Below are 22,858 nucleotides of genomic sequence, written 5' to 3'. Positions count from 1 at the left end.
TCCGGATCTGCTACAAACGTGTACAATGGGCTACATCACCCAATCAGGAGTAAACACGTCAGTGTCCATATGGTTATCAGATCAGCAACTGATGTGCTTTACTCTTTGGTTGGGTTCTATAGCCTGTTCATGTTTTGTTTGTAGTAGATCTGTTATACAGTGAACTAAATTGAGTATGGAAATCAAACATAAAAATGAGTTTTAGAACATCCAGTACAGATCAGTGTTATCGAAGCATCCACTGGTCAACTAGTTGGCCAATTAGTCAGTTGGGGGCTATTTGACTGCATTACTAATTAATCGGTTGATACTCATGATCCGGTCACCTAGGTTAAAAAGCCATTTTAAAGATTTATTAGTTTGTAACCCTAATTATTGAGATTATATAGAATATGTTTGCATTTTGTCATGTCCATGATGTTTTGAATATTTGTGATGGAATATAATTAAATGATGGTATATAAAATAAAATAAAAAAAGCATAAAATAAAAGAAGGCAATGGAGTTCTTTCAGGGTTTCTTTCCCCATTGGTAGTGTATTGGTATAGAGTAATGATATGGTATATCAAATACAAAGATGTGTTGTACGTGATTGAAGTCATGGGTACGTGCCACCAATGGAATGGTATGATCCAATTGAGGATTATGGTGGCAGTTATGTCCAATACAGGGTGTTGTATGGTATTTGTAGTCATGGGCATGACACCATGAAATGGCGTGAATGCGTGATGCCATTGAGGATTATGGCGGCAGTCATAACTACTATTAATAGTTTTTGATGCATAGGTCAATGAATTGTATTTAATATGGGAGCGACTATGATATCTAAAAAACAACTGACCAATAAAGTGGAATCATAGAGGTGGTAGCAAATAAAGGGTTTTTTATTAAAGTTCATGGGTGAGTTTTGATTGATCAAAACTTTTTCATATCATATCTTTTCCGCATCATAGATTTACCCATTATATATTTTCATCCAAACCTTTTAATAATTTTTATAGGCTGTTTTGATGGTTTGGACTAATATATTAAAATATAGGTAGTTTTTATACATTTTTCAGTAGTTTTGATTAAAAAATTAATTAAAAATGTAATTTTCTTTATTAATACAGGCAAGCCTAGATAGCTGGCCCAGGCCCATGTAGTTTTATTTTGTTCTCTGCAATGAATTTAAACCAAATCTATCAATAAATATATGCTAATTTTATATTATCGGATTTGAATCAAAATGGGGTGGATCCAGGTTCAATACAATTACAAAAGAATCAGAATTTTTCAGATCAAAATCAGGTTTGATCAAATTGAATTTTAAACTCAGATTGCAATGATTTGGCATTGTTGACATCCCTATAAAAAAAATGTTCAAATGTAAATATAAGATGACACCACTAGGTGTGGGAAACCTCTCTGTATGTTCAGGGATAAGTTTGTGTCCCCAGACCCTGCATTGGTGGGAGCCTCATGCCCTTGGCTGCCCTTCATACACCATTAGGGGTTAGAGTGTGGTAGCTTTTTCCTCAACCAGATCACTAGAAGTTTATCGCTTATTTAAATCAGGTGCTTAATACAATTGTTATACTTAAAGTAATTCACCAGCACATATTACAACAGATTATAATTTTTCCAGTATCAGATTTCTCCGGCATCATAGTCAAACCATTTTTTAGAGGAAATATCTAATGTTGGAAAAATATCATACTCAAAGAACTTTGACTAATTAGACCCCCCACCCCACCCACGGGTGAATTTTGTTGAATACCGGACCAGCCGATTGGCTACTAGTTGATTAGTTATCAAATGTTCATGTATGATTGTACAAGACTCTGGATCTCCTGCCCACGAGAACTCTGCCCATGCCTACCCACATTACACTATCCCCCATGAATTGAGAATATCTCATCCTCTGCATAATATGGCTGTGATTAATGTGAGCAGAGTTCTTGTGGGCAGGAGATCCGGACTCGATGTATAATGCCCTTTTTGCATGATAGTCGAGGTTGTTGAATACCAATTAGACCCCCCCCCCCACCCCACCGGGGGGTTGATTAGTTGTCAATTGTTTATCATTTTTTGACATTTCTTAACTGCCCAGCAGTAGCACTCTTTTCTAAATGGTTCTTTTTTCTGAAATAAAAAAGAAAATAATAAAAAAAAAACCTTTGCTATGGTGTATAACAGATTTTCTCTGTAATTTGTCATAGTACTGCCACATGATAATCCACCTTGACCATTGAAAGTTTCAGTTGAACTTGGCCAAACCGCCAAAAAGCAAGGTTGATTATAACCGTGTGAAGTATTTTTGAGTGGGCAACTTTGGGCCTTAGAACGATTTCACATATGGAAAATCCTCTGGTCCTTCAGCCTCCTTAGTATTCCTCTGTGTCCTCACATTAGACTTTATGAGAAGCCAATGTTCAAAAACTAGATCTAATAGAAGCCTCCTTAGTTTACCTCCTTAGTATCAGAAGCCTCCTTAGTATCCTTCTGTTGAGATATCTTCGAAGAGACATTGGGATACGCCTCGAAAATGTTAGGATTAGATAGAATAATTAAGATATGCATGAACAAAACAGGGAATCAACTTACTCTTAAAAACACATCAATAACACATTGTATATACATAATGCATCCAAAATTAGAAGACATCTCAACAGAAAAATCTAAAACAATCAGAGTTTTCAAATGCAGAGAGTTCAAACAAAACTACAACAATCCAGTTCCAGACTTGAGAATGTATCCTTGTCAGGCACCGAAAACAAAATATAACAAAATGCTCAAAAAAGCCTCAACAGGCATTAAGACTAAAGGATCACAACACCCAACAAAGTTGGAGTATCGATTAATGAGACATTTAATTGTGCATTTCTATGATATTTTCATTAATAAATTAACATGTCTCATCGTTCTGTGCGTCTCAGTAGTTTCAAAACATGGTTTCTTGTTACAGAACACCTACGTACTTGTCTGAAACAAACTAGAAGAACCAGGTTTAGGGATTCATATTTTGAGTTCCTAGCTCACCCATGCAAAAATATAAATACACAAACGAAACAATGAAGGTTATGCAAAAAATATGCAGCCACTAAGATATACAGATAACCATACAGTTGGCATTGGTGTTGGTGGAAGTCGATGTTTGCTCAAGGTATGGTCGAGTGCATCTGAACTGGATGATCAGATGACTTATTCAAGCTTTCTTGTTCGGCTTTCACACTGATTGGTTCATCTATCGACATAGAAGCTGCATCTGGAGCCTGACAATGGCCAAAAGAAAAACCGTAAGAAGCTGCAAAAGCTGAAAGACTCTATCAGTGAAGGTAGTTGTGTTTCAGGATTCACCTTTGAACATGAGACCTCAGCTGTTGCATCTACACCTTTGTCATGTTCTGCAACTACTTTCTGATCGTCCTGAGCATGCACGGAGTTATTGTCAGAACTAGAAAACTGCCATGGCAAAAAGTATCATGTGATTTAAAAGTTACTTTTGCAGGGTCCAAGGCTATCTATATATCCTCTTCTAAGCTTTTGAAATTATTTTCTTGACTTTCTTCCCGATCTTCACACAAGAAATCTGGATCTCATAACAAAATAAGTTTACAGCCACCCACCCACCCACCCCCTTCTGTCTTCTACATGTGAAATCTCCTTCTCATAGACTACGAAAATTAGGTTTTGTTTTTTATCGTAAGGGAAAATAAGCTTCTATAGTGGAAATTGCACAGTGCTTAGAGGCAAGGCTCAAGAAACCGATCATAAGACAACCCCATGCAAGTAACAGACATCAAAAGATGGGTTTCAGTTAAGGTTGGGCACACTAGGTCCAGGCTGGGGTCACTTGAAGACCTTAATCTTAGCTGGGGTCAGGATTAGTATACCAAGCACAAGTACTAAGTCCAACCCCTGCAAAGCTCAGGTTGGTTGAGCCAGGTTCAGAATGGATATTTCCAAGCAAGAACTTCAACTAAAACGCAAGGGGTTATTGGAACTTTGAAGACATAACATAGCACTCAAGTTGCACCTCGTACATAGATGTACTTTTTCTTATGTACAGATCTTCCTAGACTTGGATTAGATTCAGATATTATATACCATTACAAAATTAAACTAACATATGAATAAAATATTATATTTTATTAATAACATAAATTAGAAAATGGTTATTACATATTATAAAGAATATTAATTAAAAATAACTTCCATGAGATTTCAACGTATGAGTCTTCAATGCATTTAAACCAAATCTATTTATAAATATATGTTAATTTTATATTATTGAATTTGAATCAGATTGGGGTGGATCCGGGTTTGATCCAATTACAAAAGAATCAGAATTTTCAGATCAATAATCTGGTTTGATCAAATCGAATTTCAAACTCAGATTCCAATTATTAGGTAGTGTTGACAGCCCTACTAGAAGATGTCCAAATGTTAATATAGATGACACCATTAGGTGTTGGAAACAACCTCTCTGTATGTGCTGGGGTAAGGCTGTGTCCCCAGACCCTGCATTGGTGGGAGCCCCGTGCACTTTGCTGCCCTTTATACACCATTAGGGGTAGGAGTATGGTAGCTTCTTCCTCAACCAGATCACTGTTTTTTTATCAGCGAAGTTTATTGCTTATTTAAATCGGAAGTTTAGTACAATTGTTGTAGTAATTCACCAGCCCATATTACAACATATTACAACTTTTACCAAAATAAAAGAGGTCTATCAGCTCCTTGTTTTGCTAGAACATCCACCATCCCATTTGTAGTTCTTCTTACCCAGCTGAATTTAGAAATAATCCTCTTTGCCAGAAGATCAATTTCCCTGAAGGCAAATCTATATTTCCAAGGTACTGAGTTGATTTGCTTGGTCCATGAAATGACTAATTGTGAGTCTCCTTCAGCTTCTAACTCCCTAACTCCTAGCTATACTTCTAGTCTCATTCCTTGTAAGAAAGCCATTATTTCAGCCTGAGCCGCATTTCCAATGCCAAATGGTCCTGAAACAAAGCCACTACCACTCGTTGGTGGTCTCTAAATACTCCCCCTATACCTGCCCTCCTCAGATTGCCCAAAGAGCAGCCATCAAGTTCAGCTTAAGCTTATTTACCTCTAGATGCTTTCATTCCATTCTTATTATGTCATTAGTTGAGACGTTAGTTCCACTTCAGTCCATTTCCTTATTATGTCATTAGTTGAGACATTTTGAATGAGATCCGATGTTTTTACCCAATATGCAGTCCTAACTGCTATGGCTCCAATCATATACCCCATTGACTTACTCTTCTCATTAAAGATCTTTTGATTTCTTTCTTCCCAAACAGTCCACACCACTGCTGCTCTTATTACCCCCCACAAGACTCTTCCTCTTTTTTTCTGTTGCCTCAAGAAGCTGGGGTTGAACAAACTAACCACATCCTATGGGGGGATCCATCTACAACCAAAGAGAGCAAAATTATTTCCAAATGCAAGCCAGAAGAGAACAAGAGATTAATAAATGAGGAAGGGTCTCACCACTAGCTTTACAAAGGATACACATGTGAGGAGGGAGGCATTTATTAGGCTTTCTGTTCTATAGCAAGTCACAAGTGTGTTATCTTTCTAAGGAACATTTCCTAGCACAAAGCTTGTACCTTAGGAGGGATAGGTTCGCACCAAGTTTCTTTCACCAGGAAGTTCACCCCCAAAGGCTCCAAAAGAACAAGAAGGTTGAAAAAGGAGGACAAGAGAAAAGGTCATCAGAGGAGGGAGACCAAAATCTTTGATGAGAAGATTTATGATCCAAAAAACCTTTTCCAATTTTGACAATAGGATAACAAGGAAATCACTCATTGTCGCTCAAACCCCTTCTGAACCCAAATTCCCAATTCAAACCATGTTTTGAAGGCATACCAAACCTAGAAACAAGTTCAACCAGGTAGTTTGACAGAGTAGAGTACCAGAAATTGCAATTTAAGGGGCAAGTCCTCAACCCAAAGATCTTCCCAAAATAAGATTCTATCCCCACATCCCGCATCAAACCGAATGAAATTGAGAAAAGTTGGTATAACCTCAACTATTGTATTCTAAAGGGAGTTTTGATGAAGCATGAGGTGCCACTTTTACATCCCAACCATTTTCCAGCATACCATGAATGCTTCCAATGACCCTATTCCACAACCTATTCCTTCTAGAGGATTTGTATTCCCCTTAACCAGATTCCCTAGTCCACCTTGTTCCTTAGACTTAAACACCTATTCCCATTTTACCACGTTATCTTTCTTTTCATCTCCCAGTTCCCACAAAAAATCTCTCATTATTTTCTCTAATTGCCTGGCTATTTTCACCAAAATTCCAAAGGCAAATAGGTATGTAATGTAGCTCCTCTTCCACATTGTTAAACTTTTAGCATATCTTTCTAGAACTGGTTTCCAAAAGTCTCTGTTCTCAGGTTACCCCCAAAAGCATGCCATGTTAACCCCCTCATACAACTCTTTCCCCAATTCACTTTCAACTTTGAGATCCTTTGGAATCCATCGACTAATTATTTTAAATTACTGGCACATGATTCATCACAATCCTCACAAAAAATGAACATGTCGTCTACAAATTGCAAGTGAGTCACAACAACCCCATTTCTACCAATTCTCCAACTTCTAATCAGATTGTCTAGATCAGCTTTAATGATCAATTTGCTCAAAACCTCAACAATAATTGTAAACAACAAAGGGGAGATGTGATCTCCTTGCCTTAGACCTCTTTTAGCTAGGAAGAAATCCTTAGCCACTCCATTTATCAAAATCGAGAAATGTGTTGAACTAATACAATCTTTGATCCATTATCTCCATCTCTCTCCCAAGCCAATTTTTTCCAATAGACCCAGAAGGAAGGACCAATCCACCATGTCATAGGCCTTCTCCAAACTAATTTGCAAATTAGACCTTTCCCTCCTTGCTTCTTTTCTACCACACACTCATTTGCCACTAGGATTTGGTCCACTATTTGTCTCCCTTCTACAAAAGCTTCTTGATTTTAATCTCTTCAGTTTCTTCATGAATCTCACTCCTCCATACATTGATTCCACCTTCCATCCACCATTCCTTTTTTCTTCAATGAGATTTGGAATTTCCAGCCACGTGTTTTCAAATCTAAAAGGTGTGGAGCCCCCAAGAAAGGTCTCCTTGTCTAGAAACAAAGAGCAATTGTCAAAGGTTACCCTTTAAGGACTAGATTTCCCCATTACTCCACCCAATCAATAGAGAAAAGGAATCTATCCAACTTGGAGCACACTTGGTTCTCCTAGAAATTAGACCAAGTAAAGGAAGCTTGTAACAAGGGAGGTTCTTTCAGCTCTAGGGATTCCACCAAGGTATTGAACTTCCTCATACTTGTTGTAATAGTCTGGTTTTGGTTATTTGTTTCACTTGTGTATTTTATAAAATTGAAATCTCCACCCAAACACCAAGGTCCCTCCCTCAAACTCTTAATTGTAGCTAGTTCCTCCCTAAAAAGGTCCCTCTATATGAATTAAGACCATACACATTCATAAGACCCATTCCCTCCCATCATTCACTCTTTTAAGCTTTAATTGAGACTGAAAATTGTCCAATCAATTCTTCTTGGCACTCCACCTCCTCATTCTTCCAAAACATATGTATTCCATCGATGCACCCCAAGAATAGGTGAATGACCACCATAACCCTTTACTACTCCAAATACTCCTTATCCATGTTATGTCCATTTCTAAGAGCTTTGTTTCTTGTAGCATTACAACATCTAGTCTCTCCTTTCTTAATACATTCTTGATAATTCTCTTCTTTTTTGCACTCCCTAATCCCCTTACGTTCCAACAAAAAATCTTCATTAAAAAACTTTTTAAAACCCCTAGATTACTTATCTCCTCTATTCAGAAAAGGAATCAGATACAGTGGGAGATGGTGCAAGAATCAAATTCTGGACTGATACTTCGTGTGGAGATCATTCTCTTAACCAGAGCTACCCGAACCTCTATGAGATTGCTTAAAACAAAGACTGCATGGTTGCTGAGGCTTTCTCTCAGGTAGGAGATACAGCAGTTTGGTGTCCGGTGTTTAAAAGGAATTTAAATGACTGGGAGGGTGGACAGTGGATGGAGTTGATGCAGCAACTATCTGGCATAGCTCCTGGCTCCATAGGTAGGGATAAGAGAATTTGGAAGTGGGATAAAGAAGGAATTTTCAGTGAGATCTTCCTATAATAAACTCACGGAGGCAGAGATGGTGGATTTCCCAGAAGTTGTAGTGTGGAATATGGAAGCCCCTCCAAAAGCTGCTTTTTTTATAATGGGTGCAGTGTCAGGCAAGTGTTTGACGGCGGAGATTTTGGATAAGAGAGGGATGAGTGCGCTGCCTAGCAAGTGCATAATGTGTGGGGAAGCTTCTAAAGATTTAGATCATCTACTGATCCACTGCAGAGTTGCTCGTTTCCTTTGGACAAAGTTTTTGGGTCTGTTTGAAGCTCAGTTCTGTTTCCCAAAAAATCTGATAGCAGTGCTTCAGAGTTGGCACTTGAAGAGCCTCTCTAAAGAAGGCAAGGTTATTTGGGGAATAGGACCAGATTTAGTGGTTTGGACAATATGGGCGAAAAGAAACAAAAAACTGTTTGAAAATATGTATGCTTCAGAGGAAATTTTATGTAAAGGATTCTGTGGCAGGATGTACTCACGGGTAGGAACACATAAACAACTTAGTAATAGGTTTTTTTTTATGAATAATAAATCATTTCATTAATTTTTTTTAAGATGGATTTACAACTGATACAGCATTTAGTTTTCCCAAGAGGCGCGAGATGCAGCCTCAAAAACAATATAAATTACAGTGTAGCCCAGAATAATTGACCCTTATTCACCCCTTGCTTAGCTAGTAGATCTGCCAGCCCATTTTCTGATCTTCTCTCCCACTGAACTCCAGCTGTCATATTAGAACTTAGCCATTTGAATCTTGTCAACGCCCCCATGAAAGGCCAAGTCGCTGTCTCCGGTTCTTTCAGCCACCCTATTACCACTTTGGAGTAGATTTCTAAGGTTTATCTCTTTAGCAATTTGAGACCCCTGTAAAACAGCTTGGACCTCTGCACTAACCGCATCCCCACTCCAATTGGACGAGAGAATAAGGCCACAATCTGCCCTCTGCATCCCTGAATACTCCCCTAATCCCAGAGGGGCCAAGATTACCAAGGCTGCTTCCATCAAAGTTTAGTTTTATGAAACTTTCTTCCAGAGGCTTCCAGGCTATAACAGGTTTGTCCTTAACCGAAGAGCCTTTAGCAACTAGTTCCCAATTTCTCCATACATCATCAAAGGAGAAAAGTGAAAAAAGATCCATAGCTTTAGCCCAGTTAATAGCCCCAAACAGCAGACACTCCCATACAAAATCCTTGTCCCTTTATCATTAAAAATTCTGTTAAGTTCTTTCCCCCCAAACTGTCCAAACTAAAGCATCCCTAACACACCTCCATAAGACTCTCACTCTTTTCTTAGGCCACTTAAAAGTTGTAGGGTCGAAAAGCCCCCCGATTTGCAAAGGCCTCCTCCACCTGCACCCAAAAGAACCAAAGATCTTTTCCCAAAGTTTCACGACAGAAGGGCAGGAAATTAGCAGGTGGTAAAAGCTCTCTCCATTTGCTTTGCAAAGGAAACGCCAATTTGGGGAGATACAGAGGTAGGGTCTTTTCTTTTGTAGGTTATCCAAGGTGTTTAATTTCCCAAAGGAAACTTCCCAATAAAGCAGCTTGATCACATCATACCTCTCTCTCTCTCTCTCTCTCTCTCTCTCTCTCTCTAAAGGCCAACTCTAGAGCCTTTCAGGAATAGATCTTATAGCTTTTTTTTGTAATTCTAGAGCTCTTTTTGCATCTATGCACGCAGAGTAAACAATTTAGAAGATGTACAACTTTTGATCGAGCACTGCACAACTCCTTGTTGTGCAGATTTGGTTGCTTTTTGTCTAAGACACTCCACAGGCTAATTTTTCCACTTCACTCAATCTTCTTCTCTTTGTTTTGACGGACCACTGTTTCCTCCCTCTTTTTCTTGATTTGGACCAACTTCCCCTTCTCTCTCTACTGATTCTGAATTGAACCCCTGCTCCTCCACCCTTTTCTCATTTTGCTCCTCCAATTCAACTAAAATTGCTAAATTTCCTAGCACCAAGTCCATAATCTCCTTCTCCTCCAATGTCATTCCTCCACCTCCTCTTTCCTTTTATAATACACTAGGGTCACTTTCCGCAACAGGTGTGGTGCCAATGACTAGAACTACAATGACAATAGGAGAGTTAGCACAAAAATTAGGGGTGACAAAAGTATAAAAGTAACATAACAGGGGAGAACATGAGAAGGAAAAAGGTGGGAAGAGACTCCATGAACCAAATGAACACTATCCTTCCCATAGGCTGGCTTTGAAGGGTTAGGTTCCTTTTCAGCAACAACCTGTTCCTTAGGTACACCTAAGTTTGGCTCATAGTGAAGATCTAAACTCCAATTATGGACACCCTGTGCTTGTACTTGATTTATTCCTACATTCCCCACTTTAAGGTTCCTCCAACAACCCCCCAAAGTCTGCAATAGATTCTCCAATGCCCACTTCCTTTAGCTCCAAAACTTCAGTATCAGAGTCTTCTCCAAAGTCTAAATAACAGTTCTATTCCAAGCTGGTCAAAGTCCACAAACTTGTAGCCTCTTGTTGAATCAATAATTTCGACGCTTGATGGTTGATGAACTTTCTCTTCTTTGATTTCCCTAAGTTCCTCCTAGTCGGTCTCATCCTTAAAGTCTTCATGTTGTTCTCAATGGTAACGAGGATAGGTTTATCAGGGGTCATTGAGTTTCCCACCTAACAGTTTTTCCAATATAGATTCTTCCCTAGAAACTTGGAACCATTTGCCACCAAAGAGGGGAGGAAGGGAAACCACTCCTACAAGAGACTAAGGTTGGCTTAGAGGAGTCGAAGGGGACGAACAAACAAACTCTAGCACATAGTTCATTAAAAACTGGCGTGACCCACCCTGGACGAACAAACAAACTCAGTTCTTGGGCTAACCCCATTCTCTTCCCTCAGCCCGGCTCCAAATGACCCACCTTGATTTGGTTTTGATTTCAAAATCTCCATGTAAGAAGCCTTATGGGCGGTTGGATTAAATTCAAAAAAATATATAAAAAATTTAACCCTCTAAGGAAAGAGACCTGTTCTTAAATTTTCTCCTGTCTTTTCAGTTTCCAAAACTTAAACATCTTTTTGACCTTTTGGGCGATCCACCCAACTTCTTCCACATAGCAGCCAACTGTCCACATCAGCATTGTCCTCTACCTTCGCCCCTGGAAATGAAAGTATCTCTTCAGCCTCCAACGTCAAACAGATTGTTCTCCAGCAATCATCAACAAAAATCTCCATGTACAAGGAACTTTCTTCTGGTCGCACTCCCACAATCTTAATCTTGGCTGGTCACATGTCTTGCAAGCAGTACGCCTCTAGCAAACCACCACATACTATTGCAATCTTGTGGAAAATATGTTCCTTCCAGAGGTTGAATGGCAGACCAAGAAGGTTAATAACAAGGCTACTTTCTAGTAAAGTCTTCCCATTACAAGAGGACGACCAGTTTTCTATTGTTACCAATCTGAAGCTTATTTCCATTTGAATCTCCCCCATATCTAGGATTGCCTTCTGTTCATCACACGGGATTAGAAACACCTCCTTTGATTGCAGTCTCTCCATTACCACTTCCAGAACTTCTCTCGAATTCTCAACTTCATTCTTTGCCAATAACTACCTTTCTCTTGAACCAATCTGTCTTATTCCCTTTCCACACTACTTTTGGAAAAGTTGCAGAAGATAGTATCATTGATTCTTCTTGTATTGCGTTTACCACTGTTTTTTCTCGTTTATTATCTACCTTCTCCACTCCGATGCCTAACTGTTCCTCTTCTCCCAAATTAATGGTGTTTTCAGTTCTCAAATGCTCCCCATACTTTAAAACAAGATCTTCTAATGCTGCAGCCAACATCAGCCAACCCTGTTTTCCTCTGCCTTCCGGTAAAAAAACTCATTTTTTTCTTAAACTCGCCAAAGACTTTGTTATGTCCCGAAAAGTTCACACATAATTCTCAGACACAAGGCAAGAACTCCACAACTCAGATAAAGAGAAATTGATATTCATTCAAAGGAAAACATTAACAGTAGGTCGGTTCTTCGAGAGACTGCCGGCTCTCCCGATCACTCACAGTATTCTTCACTCAACAAAAGCATGCCCTGCCCCATCCCCCAAAGACCCTTCTTATATTCTTCTGACAGCATAACTGACATAGCTATAAATGCCCCAAGACTCTTCTTATTCCCTTCTGACTTCCTCTATAAATGCCCAGCTGGCAAGCCCCATGTGTTCAATTATTTCCCCCCTTAACTAATTGCTGCCCTTTCCCTTTTCCTAGCATACGATAAGGTTAATTGGGGGCCTATCAGACTTCTGTTAAGGTAATGAACCAGCCATTATTGTTTCTTCTGTTATCTACCAAGAATCTCTTTCCTTCTCTGACCAGCTTGTTCCTCCACCCTTGCTTCTTCACCAAAAAGATTAAATCGTCCATAAAACCTTTGAACCATTTTAACACCTCCATGTCCAGTATAACCATTTTTTTTATGAATATGTCCAGTATAACCATTACCCTTCTATCTTCCCTGATTTTCAGATTTCTCTTCCTCTAATCTTTGAGTCCTTGAGTAGAAAGCATTTCTTCTCCAGCTTAAGTTCTGTTCTCCTTCTAGTCACCTGGTTGAAGTTCTCCATCACCCTCATACCTTTCTCGACTTGGCTCTTTAGCTCTCAACCTGATCTTTTTTTTTTTTTTATGAATGACTCTCAACCTGATCATTGTTGACATAAGTTCTGGTTCCCTATGCCATTGGATGTTATTTGATGATTGCAGCCTGGTGCATCCTCATCATTCAGGAATTGGAGGGCTTTCAGAAATCAGGAAGAATTTTGGTAATTTATTCAGGTTCAATTGATGGAACAAGAGTCCAGGCTGAACTATTATCACTTCTTCAAGGGGTAAGATTGGCTCATTCTGTTGGTTATACCAATCTAGAGATTGAAAGTGACACCCAAGTGGCCATAGGATGGATGAGGCAAATTTTTTTTCCATATCTTGGCTGTATGCTATTAGAGATTGATATCATTGGCAATCTGATTGAACACCTCATCCAGATAGGTCCAAAGATCTTCGAACTCTCTAGTAGATTCATTGGCTAGGGAAGGAGTGAACAAGACTTGTATTTGGTCCTACTCAGGGAGGTAGGTGACTCCCAAAACGGTGTTCGACTTTGTTTCTCTAAATACCATGGAGAAACCACAAATATAGTGGCAGAGTGCTGATCCATTTTGGTTGACAGCATAAGTGACATCCCATCCCCCCCTCTCGGTCGATTGGTACTTCATAGAGGCAATTCGGACAGTTCCTGTTTACTTTACCATTCATCATATCTATAGGGAAGTAAATCAGGTGGTAGATTCTCTAGCAAAAATGGCTTGTCAACTTCGGCATGATTCCAGCTTCTTGTCTCTCATTGATTGCCCTTCACACGTTAAGAATCGCATTAGGCTTTTTGGACAGTTCCTTATCTTCATATTCATTAGGCTTTTTTCTTATGAATGCACTCGGACAGCCTTGTATATTTATGAGCCAAATGCCTATTGTATAGCTTTTTTTGAGGGGTAAGGTTTTTATGCCCCCTCCTAGGCCTTTCATTGATTTTATTAATAAAATTTACTGTGGCCCCCTCCACTGGGAGTAAATTTTGGGGTTTGAAAAAAAATAAGTTTATTTATTTTATAGTTGAGGCATAGTTGTCAAGGCGACGCCTAGGCGAGTAGGTGCTTTTCAAAGAACGCCTCGCCCAAACACCAACTATGTTAGGCGCATGCTTATATAAATATTTATTAAATAAAAAATAAAAAATATATAATATTTTACTGTTTGTTTTAGTTATTATAATAGAACCTATTGCATGTTATCATGCTTTTGTATTGAGGAAAGTAAAAACAAAGTTAATCTTCGAGGGTTTCACATTGACAATAGAATCGAAGTATCGAACTGAGGAAGATGAGAGAACAACAGCCTCCATCATTCTCACACAGTCTTCTTCTTCTTCTTCTTCTTCTTCTTCTTCTTCGTTTTGTTATTTGTTTCCTGTAGGACTATTCATAAGAAGACCCAAACCGACCAACTCGGACCGACCCAAACCGAATCGGCTGGGTTTTCTTCAGCACCGGTCGGTTTCGGGTTGTAAAAAATCATAAACCGATCGTTCGGGTCGTTTTCGGTTTTCACATATGAAAATCGAAACCGACCCAAACCGAACCGACTTAGTAGTTAGTTCCTAGTTAGTATTTACAACCTACTTAGTTCCTACTTAACTAATTTGTCTCTATCCTAGTTACAACCTAACTTAATTTCTAGTCTTCTAGTTAAGAATGACATTAATGGCAAGTATTGTAAGACAACTAGACAAGGAATTTTTTTGGAAAAGTTTAAAGAAAAGAATCAAAGGATCCTAGTTTTTATGGTCTTTTACACCAAATAGGCAACCAATTACAATTATAATTAGGTGTCCTTTTTTACTTAGATTAGAAGGTTTCTTGAAATATACAAATTTCAGTCTTCTTTCTCTAATACAGTTTGACTTTCTATTTTCTTGATAACTTCTACTCTAACTTGGTCCACCCCCTACCAATTTCAGTCTTCTTTCTCTAATAGAATTAGGTGTCCTTTTTTACATCAAATTTCAGTCTTCTTTCTCCAATCTACCAATTTATTACTGTGGTTGAACTTAGAGCTGAAACCGACCCAAACCGACTCAAACTGACCAGGTCAATTTTGCTTAACACAAGGTCGGTTTCGGTTTCGGTTTCAATTTCAGGTAACCCGACCAGGTCGGGTCGGTTGAAAAAATCTCAGTAAACCGACCGAACCCGACCCGTGAACAGCCCCAGTTTCCTGGTTTAAAACAGTGGTTACGCCTCATTTTCTCCTCTTCCTTTTTGTATCTTTTCTCCAAGTTTTTTAAATCATTTTATTGGACTAAAACAGGGGCTCCGCCCCCTTCTTTTGTTCTTAAATTTCCTGCATGTTTTCAGCTTTTTTTTTCTCATTATTGGTGTCTGAAACAGTGGCGGAACAGGGGCTCCGCCCCTTCTTTTATTCTTCATTATCTTCTTTTATTTTAATATTTTTTCACCAGCTTTTCTGGGTCTAAAACAGGGGCTCCGCCCCCTTCTTTTTTTCTTAATTTCTTCCATTTTTTCAGCTTTTGTTTGTTCTCATCATTGATTTCTGAAACAGGGGCTCCATCCCTTCTTTTCTTCTTTTATTTCAATATTTGTTCCTTGTTGATCTAAAATAGGGGCTCTGCCCCTTCAGTTCTTTCAAGTTCCAAGCACAAAAGCAAGTGTAGAATACATAAATCCAAAAAAAACTAGTTCAAAAGGGTAGAAATCCATCAGAAACCTTAGTTTTAAATTCCATCACCTAGGTGAGGGCTAGGCGCCCGCCTAGGCACCTAGGCACCTGGGCGCCCCATGGTCGCCTAGCCTTGCCTTGGCGCCTTGAAAACTATGAGTTGAGGTTTGCTGGCTTTTGTCAGCCTAGCAATTCTTGCTACCTCTACATCTTTATCAACAGAGAAAATTGAGAAATTATAAATGACAATTTGACCTACATGTATAAGATTATGATTTGATAGCATGGATTCATTTTCCTGTAACTCCCAAAGCATACCCGTGCAGGTTATCATAATAAAATGCTTGTGGTAGGAACAGTGCTTTTAACTACAATCTAACAGAAAATTTTATGACGTAATTTTTTTTTAAATAGAATAGTGACAAGCTAATCTGAGCATATATGTTGTGCTAAAAGAATGCAAAATAGAATATACCATGTCTTTCAGTTCAGGTTCAATGATGTCTTTCCTCACTCGATTTGACAAAGGCTTTCTGTAGACAAACAGTATATTAGCAGCCTCCAATTAAAATGAGAAAAGAAAACATGGAAATGAAAGAAAGAAGAAGCCACCGCTCATCATCAACTTCCATGTCAGAATCAGGATCCCATCGCTCATCTCCATCATCTTGATCTTCATCTGCCTAAACATTCAAAATTTTCATCAGTCTCAAAAACTAGAGTGGTTGACCAAATCTATCTTTTACAGATCATATCACTTGACTTTTCCTAAGAGCAGCAGTGGTAATCTTAACAATGAGCAATCTAGTTTTATACTTGTATAACATTTGATTTCATAAGAACCAAGTCAATCCAAGGGATTGCAGACACACGAGGTAAAGTGACAAGAGCAAATAATGCGCCAAATGCTTTCATTTTATAGGGAACTTATCATCTATTCTAATTATGGTACTTAAAAACCAGCAGGGAAAATCCTTCTGATCTGTTAATCTAATTATGCTACAAATGCTAATTCTTTGGACTCGACGCACTATTCAAATAGGCATACAAATAGCACTACTAAATAGCATTAACACTTCAGAAATATAAAAAAGTGGTATGTTTAACAAATTATACTAAAAGAATTAGTATGGGAGAGGTAGGCTTATTATGGCTAAAGTGGTATGCTTTTTGGACTAGAGGCACAATACAAATAGACATACAAAATAGCATTAACACTTCAGAAATATAAAAAAGTGGTATGCTTTAACAAATTATACCAAAAAAGTTAGTATGGGAGAGGTAGGCTTATTATGGCTAACTAGACTATTTAACAAGACTAATAAATGTGCATGTGCGCTGCATGTGGCAATCTCAAATCATAATAATAACTTTAGTGTTGCTATCAAGACCCATGTAACAAAGATAAGTAATTGAAGCATGGGGAACTAGTAGATTTATTGCCTTTCAACCTAAAGACCTAGCGTCAAATCTACTTGTTTGTAGCTTATGTCAATGTTTTAATGTGCAGTTGAACTAGACAGTCAGACTGATAGGCGTGTTACTGAAACAAATTTTTTAGTATAATTCAACTCAAACCACTTTGTTGCAAAGAACCATTGACTTGGTCAATAACCAGATAATCTTATTGGTTGAATCTTTGATCTAATTGATAACAATTATTCTTTTTTTTTATTTACTATTTAGCCATTTCCAACATTAATGACAATTATTCATCTTTAGACAACTTTGTTTAATGCGATGAATATATAATATTAAAGACATTATCAAATTTTATAATATTTTTATATTTTATTTTTCCATTTAATTTATGACATCACAAGATGACTTGTTTAACTGAGAGGGAATATGGTTCCAATCAATTTTTTGAACATTGGTTTTTCATTAGTGTTTTCCGCTTGTGGTCAAATAAGCCGGTTAGACAAGTTAACCATCGCCCAACCAAGATATTGTGCCCACTTACCACCAAACTACATTCTTGTACAAACCATTGACTTAGTCAACAACATGGTGACCTAGCTAATTGAACCTTTGAACCATTTGGCTGGTTATTTTGGTCACGAGTTAGACATTAAACCTCTATTCTTCCTAATTTTCTTATGTTCCATTTTCGTCATTAATAAAAATAAATTTTATTATCATACATCATGGGTTAACCTATTTCACCTAGACAGTTGAACTGCTAGCCTACAACCTAGATGGAAAAACCATTTCGCTTTTGGGTCGATCCATTTGATTTAGAAAGTTGGACCATTGACCCACCACCAAGACAGAAAAATAGTTTCATTTTCAAATTAGTTTTGATTTTTGCTTCGTTTATCACACTTATTTCTTATTATGATTATTATATAATATTAGACTATGTAAACTTTTTTATTTTCATATTTTTCTACAATTCTTTGTATTTTTTCAATTTTTCAAATTTTATTATTTAACTATGGTTGTATGGCATCATGAGTTACCCATTTAGCATGAATAATTGAACCACTGACCCACCACTCAAACAAGAAAATGTTTTAACTTTTGGGTCAATTTTCATTTTGTATTCCATTTGCATCGTTAATACAAATACTTCCTATTTAGCATATTTATTTTTTATTTAATATGATAAATATATAATGTTAGAGATGCATCCAAAGTTTTCTACAAAATTTCTTTGTTATTATATTTTTATCTATTTTTAATTTTTTTGGCATTTAATTATGGCTGATTTATTCAACCCAAACGGTTGAACTACTTGCTCGCCACTTGGAAATAAAAAAACAGTTTTGTTTCCAGATTGAGTTAAAATATGTTTGTTTTTATACTACTAAATTATTGTTCATGGATTTAATTAGTAGAACTTAATGATGAGAAACAAAAGTAACTTAAATATAGGATTCAATGAGAGAATGGGGGTTAATAACTTCAACATGGGATAAGAGGGGACAGAATGAACTGAAAAGTAGTACTCAAATTACAATTTCTACCCTCATATAGACAAAGACCAAATTAAAAAAGAGGGACATTTCATTCAAAAAAAAGTCCCAAAGTCTTGGGGAGCTATTCCCACTTTTTATGGTAGTAGGGATAATAAAAGCAACAAAAACATTAGATGAATGAAGAATGAGCATTGTAGTGCCTATATTTAAAAACAAAGATGATATACAAAGGTATAATAATTATCATGGGATTAAAGTGACAAGCCACATAATGAAATTTTGGTAAAGAATAATTAAGAAAAGATTATGAAATGAAATAAGTATACCAGAAAATCAATTTAGGTTGATGCCAAAGAGAACGACCATGGAAGTCATCTTTTCATGATACCATTCATACAAAAGTTTACAGAGAAGACTTCGCACTTGGTCCTTATTTATTTGCACTAATCATAGATGTATTGACTGAACATTGGTTTGGTTTGGTCACATGCAACAAATTTCAGTAGAAAATTCTCACCCAAATTATTGGAATGTAAGAGAGGATTAAAGATGAAGCACAGCATCCTCCATATTTTGAACTAAGAAGACTAACTCCAGTTTGGCTAGTAGTTGAACAAGGGAATTACACTCATTGTCTCTTAGGCCCCTTCTAAACCCAAAATCCCAATTTAAACCAACCTAGGAAAAGGTCCTAAAGGATGAAATAGGCTCAAATTTGTAACTGAAGAGTGTAAAAAGAAGGTATTGCACCTTAAAGGGGGGACCCACCCAACCAAAGGTCCTCCCAAAAGATAACTCTATTTTTCCACCCCCGACTTTTAATGCCCTTACTTATTCCATTTCCTCCTTTCCCCTTTAATACAAAAACTTTTTATCTCTTTCCACATCCTTATCAGTCATTCGGCCTCACTCAACTTCTCTTTTTTATCTTAACTTCTTCTTTTTTGTAAGAACACTTTGAGATCATTTGGATCTTTCAATTTGCACCCTAGTTTCCCCACAAAAGCTGCCATAGAATCCTCGCTATTCAGCTCTCTTTTGTCAAGTTCCATGTTCCCTCCTTCCTAACTTGTTTCCCCACCTCTTCCTCCTTCTCCTTCAGCTTTTTCCATATTAACCACATTTTCCCCTTCCTTCAAAACTACTCTCTTCAATTTCATCCAACCTCTCTAGAATTTCCAGGATCCTTTTATTTCTCCTTACCCCCTCTTTTCTTCCTTCATCTCTCTCTTGACCAATGTTTTAAAAGCGCAAGGCGCAAAAAAGGCAAAGGTCAATTTGCGCCTGAGGCACAAGGCATAAGGCGAGGTGTGCGCCTTTTTGAAGCAAGGCGAAAAAATAAATAAACAACTATATATATAATCCAAGAAATGTCAGAAATTTTGAAAAAATGTCAAAAATTTCAAAAAATAAAAAATATTAAACATAACATTAATAAAAATATAACTTAAATTTTAAAATAAATGTTTTAAAAAACCTATTATCTAAAATTAAAATACATAAACATAAGATGTAAAGCATATTCAAATGAGAATTTAAAAATAAAATCAAACATATAAAACATTTTTCAAGCATGTAAAACCTCTGATCTCTTTTTTCACTCAATTGCATATCCTGATTCTACAGTCGCCTTTGTGCCACGGCCCTTGAGGCAAGCCCAAACAAGTCCATGTTAGGTGTCAAATTCTTAGTTCTCACACAAAAAATAATGAATTTATAATTTTAATAATGAATTTATAATTTTAATTGCTTTTTAAGAAAATATTTTATTAGGATGAATGAATGAACAACATTAGCAAATAGGGGGTTCTCAGAGCAAAAAAGCGTCCAACTTTCAAAAGGTGCATGCCTGGGCTGAGGCGCAAGGCGTACCAGGTGCACCAGGTGTGTGCCTTTTGACAGGGCTACGCCTAGGACCAAGGTGAGGCGCATACCCTAAAATGCGCCTCGCCTATGCGCCTAGGCGCCCGACTTACTTACAGGATTCAAATTCAGATCGAGGCCTATAAGATCCGATCCAATCTTCGGATTGGATCAGATGCCCCATGGACAATGGTTGGTTGGATTCGGATATACCTTGATTCGAATCCGATCTGATTCGTTTGCATCCCTAGTTAGGTGACTCCCACTCTACAAAACAGGGCATGCCAGATTGGATTCGAATTTTGTAGAGTGGGAGCCACCTAACTAGGGATGCAAACGGATCAGACCGGATTCGAATCAAGGTATATCCGAATCCGACCTACCATTGTCCATGGGGGATCTGATCCAATCCGAAGATTGGATCGGATCTTATAGGCCTCGATCTGAATTTGAATCTTATAAGTCGGATCTTCGGATCTGATCCGGTACAAATTGTTTTCTTTAAAAATTAAAATATACCAATTTAAATAAATAAAAAACAAAAAATACAAGTATTTTTTCATTATTTTCAGCATATATATACATGTTTTTATAAAAAATAAATAATATAACAAATTTATAAAAATACAATATAAATAATATATTTATAAATAAATAAATAACACATATTTTGCAAAAATACTTGTATTTCAGCATATATATTGTATTTTTATAAATTTATAAAAACAAATTGTGGATTTTCCTATATTTTGCAAAACATTCACTAATCATAAATAATTGATTAATTAAAAGACAACTAGTTGAGTAATAAACACCCAAAAATTCATTAGTTGCATCATAAAAAATTTGTAAAAAGGCTTTTATACAAATTGTCATTTCCCAATCTTCCTCAAGTATAATATCGTGTGGCATTTTTGCATTATAAAAATCAGTAAGAATTTTTTTGTGAGCAATACATCTTTCTAACATAGAATAGGTAAAATTCCATCTATGTTGAACATCTAATACAAAATATTTATATTTTAAAACCATAACTTTGACATAAATATTTAAATTCTTGTTTTCTTGCTTCATAACTTTTAATATATATTATACAATTTCTACTTTTAGAAATATGATGATATAAAATATTTAAAGCATTTTGAATACATAAATTTTAGATGTGAATGCACATCTAATATGAAATAATTTACCATTTAAACATGGTTTTAATTGAAATTTTAAAATATTTATTGTTGAATCATTATTACTAGCATTATCAAAACTAATAGAAAAAGGTTTATTTTTAATTCCATAAATATGTAAAGTATTTAAAATACTTGCAGCAATAATTGGGCCAATATGTAGCCATTCAAGCCTAGTAAAACTTAAAATTCTTTTATGTAAAAACCATTTTTCGTCAATAAAATGTTTGGTAAAACAAAATATAACTTATATTAAATCTAGATGTCTAAATATTAGAAGTAATTGCAAGTTTATAATTAAGATTTGATAATGTATAAATTAAATTTTGTTTATATGAATAAAAAAAATTAACGCATTTGTTCTAATAGTATTTCTAGAAACATTTTTAAATTGTGGATTTACAAATCTACGTAAAAACTTTTCAAGTATAGTATCTTCAACTAATAAAAATGGATGTTCAGCATGCACAATATATTTTGCCAACTCTTGCCTCATTTTTCTTGAGAATATTTAAAAGTACCAAAAATCTCACTTCCTATTTGTCCTTGTGATGTTTATTTCCCTTCTTCTTCTTTCATCATATGGTGTCTCAAATGTCGGCCCAAGTGGCCAGTACCACCACTACTACTGTAGCTAAAGTCGCTCCTACATTTTTGACAAACGGCCCTCTTTCCCTTCCCCTCAACCTCTTCTATTTTAAATATTGTCTAAACCGGGCTAATCAACCTAGTGTTCTTTTTCTTTCCCCTACTCTAGTAGCAGTACTAGGGGTGGGAACGTTGGCAATATCAACAACATCCATATCGGCGTTAACAATATCATATTGTAAATGAACATCGACATTGACCACGTTGGGGAATTGGTGTCGAGAGCAAGATGAACCGGCCATTTTTCTTAATTATAAAAAATAAAAATTAATTAAATTGTCAGTTTGGAATCTCAACTTGATGGTTGAAGCCTCCAAGTCTCCCAAATTGCTAACTTAAGATGCCCAAGCAAGGCTTCTTTTTGTTGAAACTTGAATCAAGTTGAGAATTGGAGAGTAGAGAGAGTATGATAGTATATGTGAGTATGATGTATGAGAGATTGAGATTTTAGAGAGTATAAGAGAGTATGAAAATTGGTGTGATGAGAATGGTGGAGAATAAGGCTATTTATAAGAATTGAAAACAATTTAATTCCCCAAAATACCCTAAAAAACTAGTCATTTTTTAGTTGTTGACTAAATACCCCCCTAAACTAGCTGTAATATAGTTGTTGGGGGGCATTATTCTCATTTTATCTCCCTCCAAAGCCAAAATACATAAACACCCCTCTCATATAGTTGTTTATAGTTGTTGGGGATATTTCTGTAAAAAAAAAAACCCAAAAGTTGAAACTAGTCATTGGGGGGAGGGGGGTCTCCAACCGCTAGTTCTTCAAGCAAGCCACGC

General features: G+C 36.7%; 1 protein-coding gene across 2 annotated transcripts in view; it reads right to left on the bottom strand.

The window, feature by feature from the left end:
• Positions 1 to 2,850: 2,850 nt before the first annotated feature.
• The window catches only part of HD1 (histone deacetylase 1), a 41,092-nt gene continuing 21,084 nt past the window's right edge, over positions 2,851 to 22,858 (bottom strand). For both annotated transcript variants that reach the window (XM_088944132.1, XM_088944133.1), the window contains exons 5-8: positions 16,069 to 16,139; positions 15,932 to 15,989; positions 3,340 to 3,408; positions 2,851 to 3,254 (exon numbers count right to left, since the gene is read on the bottom strand). In XM_088944132.1, the coding sequence (XP_088800258.1) occupies positions 3,141 to 3,254; positions 3,340 to 3,408; positions 15,932 to 15,989; positions 16,069 to 16,139 (312 nt within the window). In that variant the 3' untranslated portion in view covers positions 2,851 to 3,140. The remainder of the gene's footprint in view (positions 3,255 to 3,339; positions 3,409 to 15,931; positions 15,990 to 16,068; positions 16,140 to 22,858) is intronic.

This window comes from Nelumbo lutea, chromosome 5, assembly GCF_056320005.1.
Source record: "Nelumbo lutea isolate HS-2025 chromosome 5, American lotus-T2T, whole genome shotgun sequence".
Lineage (NCBI taxonomy): Eukaryota > Viridiplantae > Streptophyta > Magnoliopsida > Proteales > Nelumbonaceae > Nelumbo > Nelumbo lutea.
Note: the sequence above shows the minus strand (reverse complement) of the source record. Positions and strands in the feature narration are given on the sequence as shown.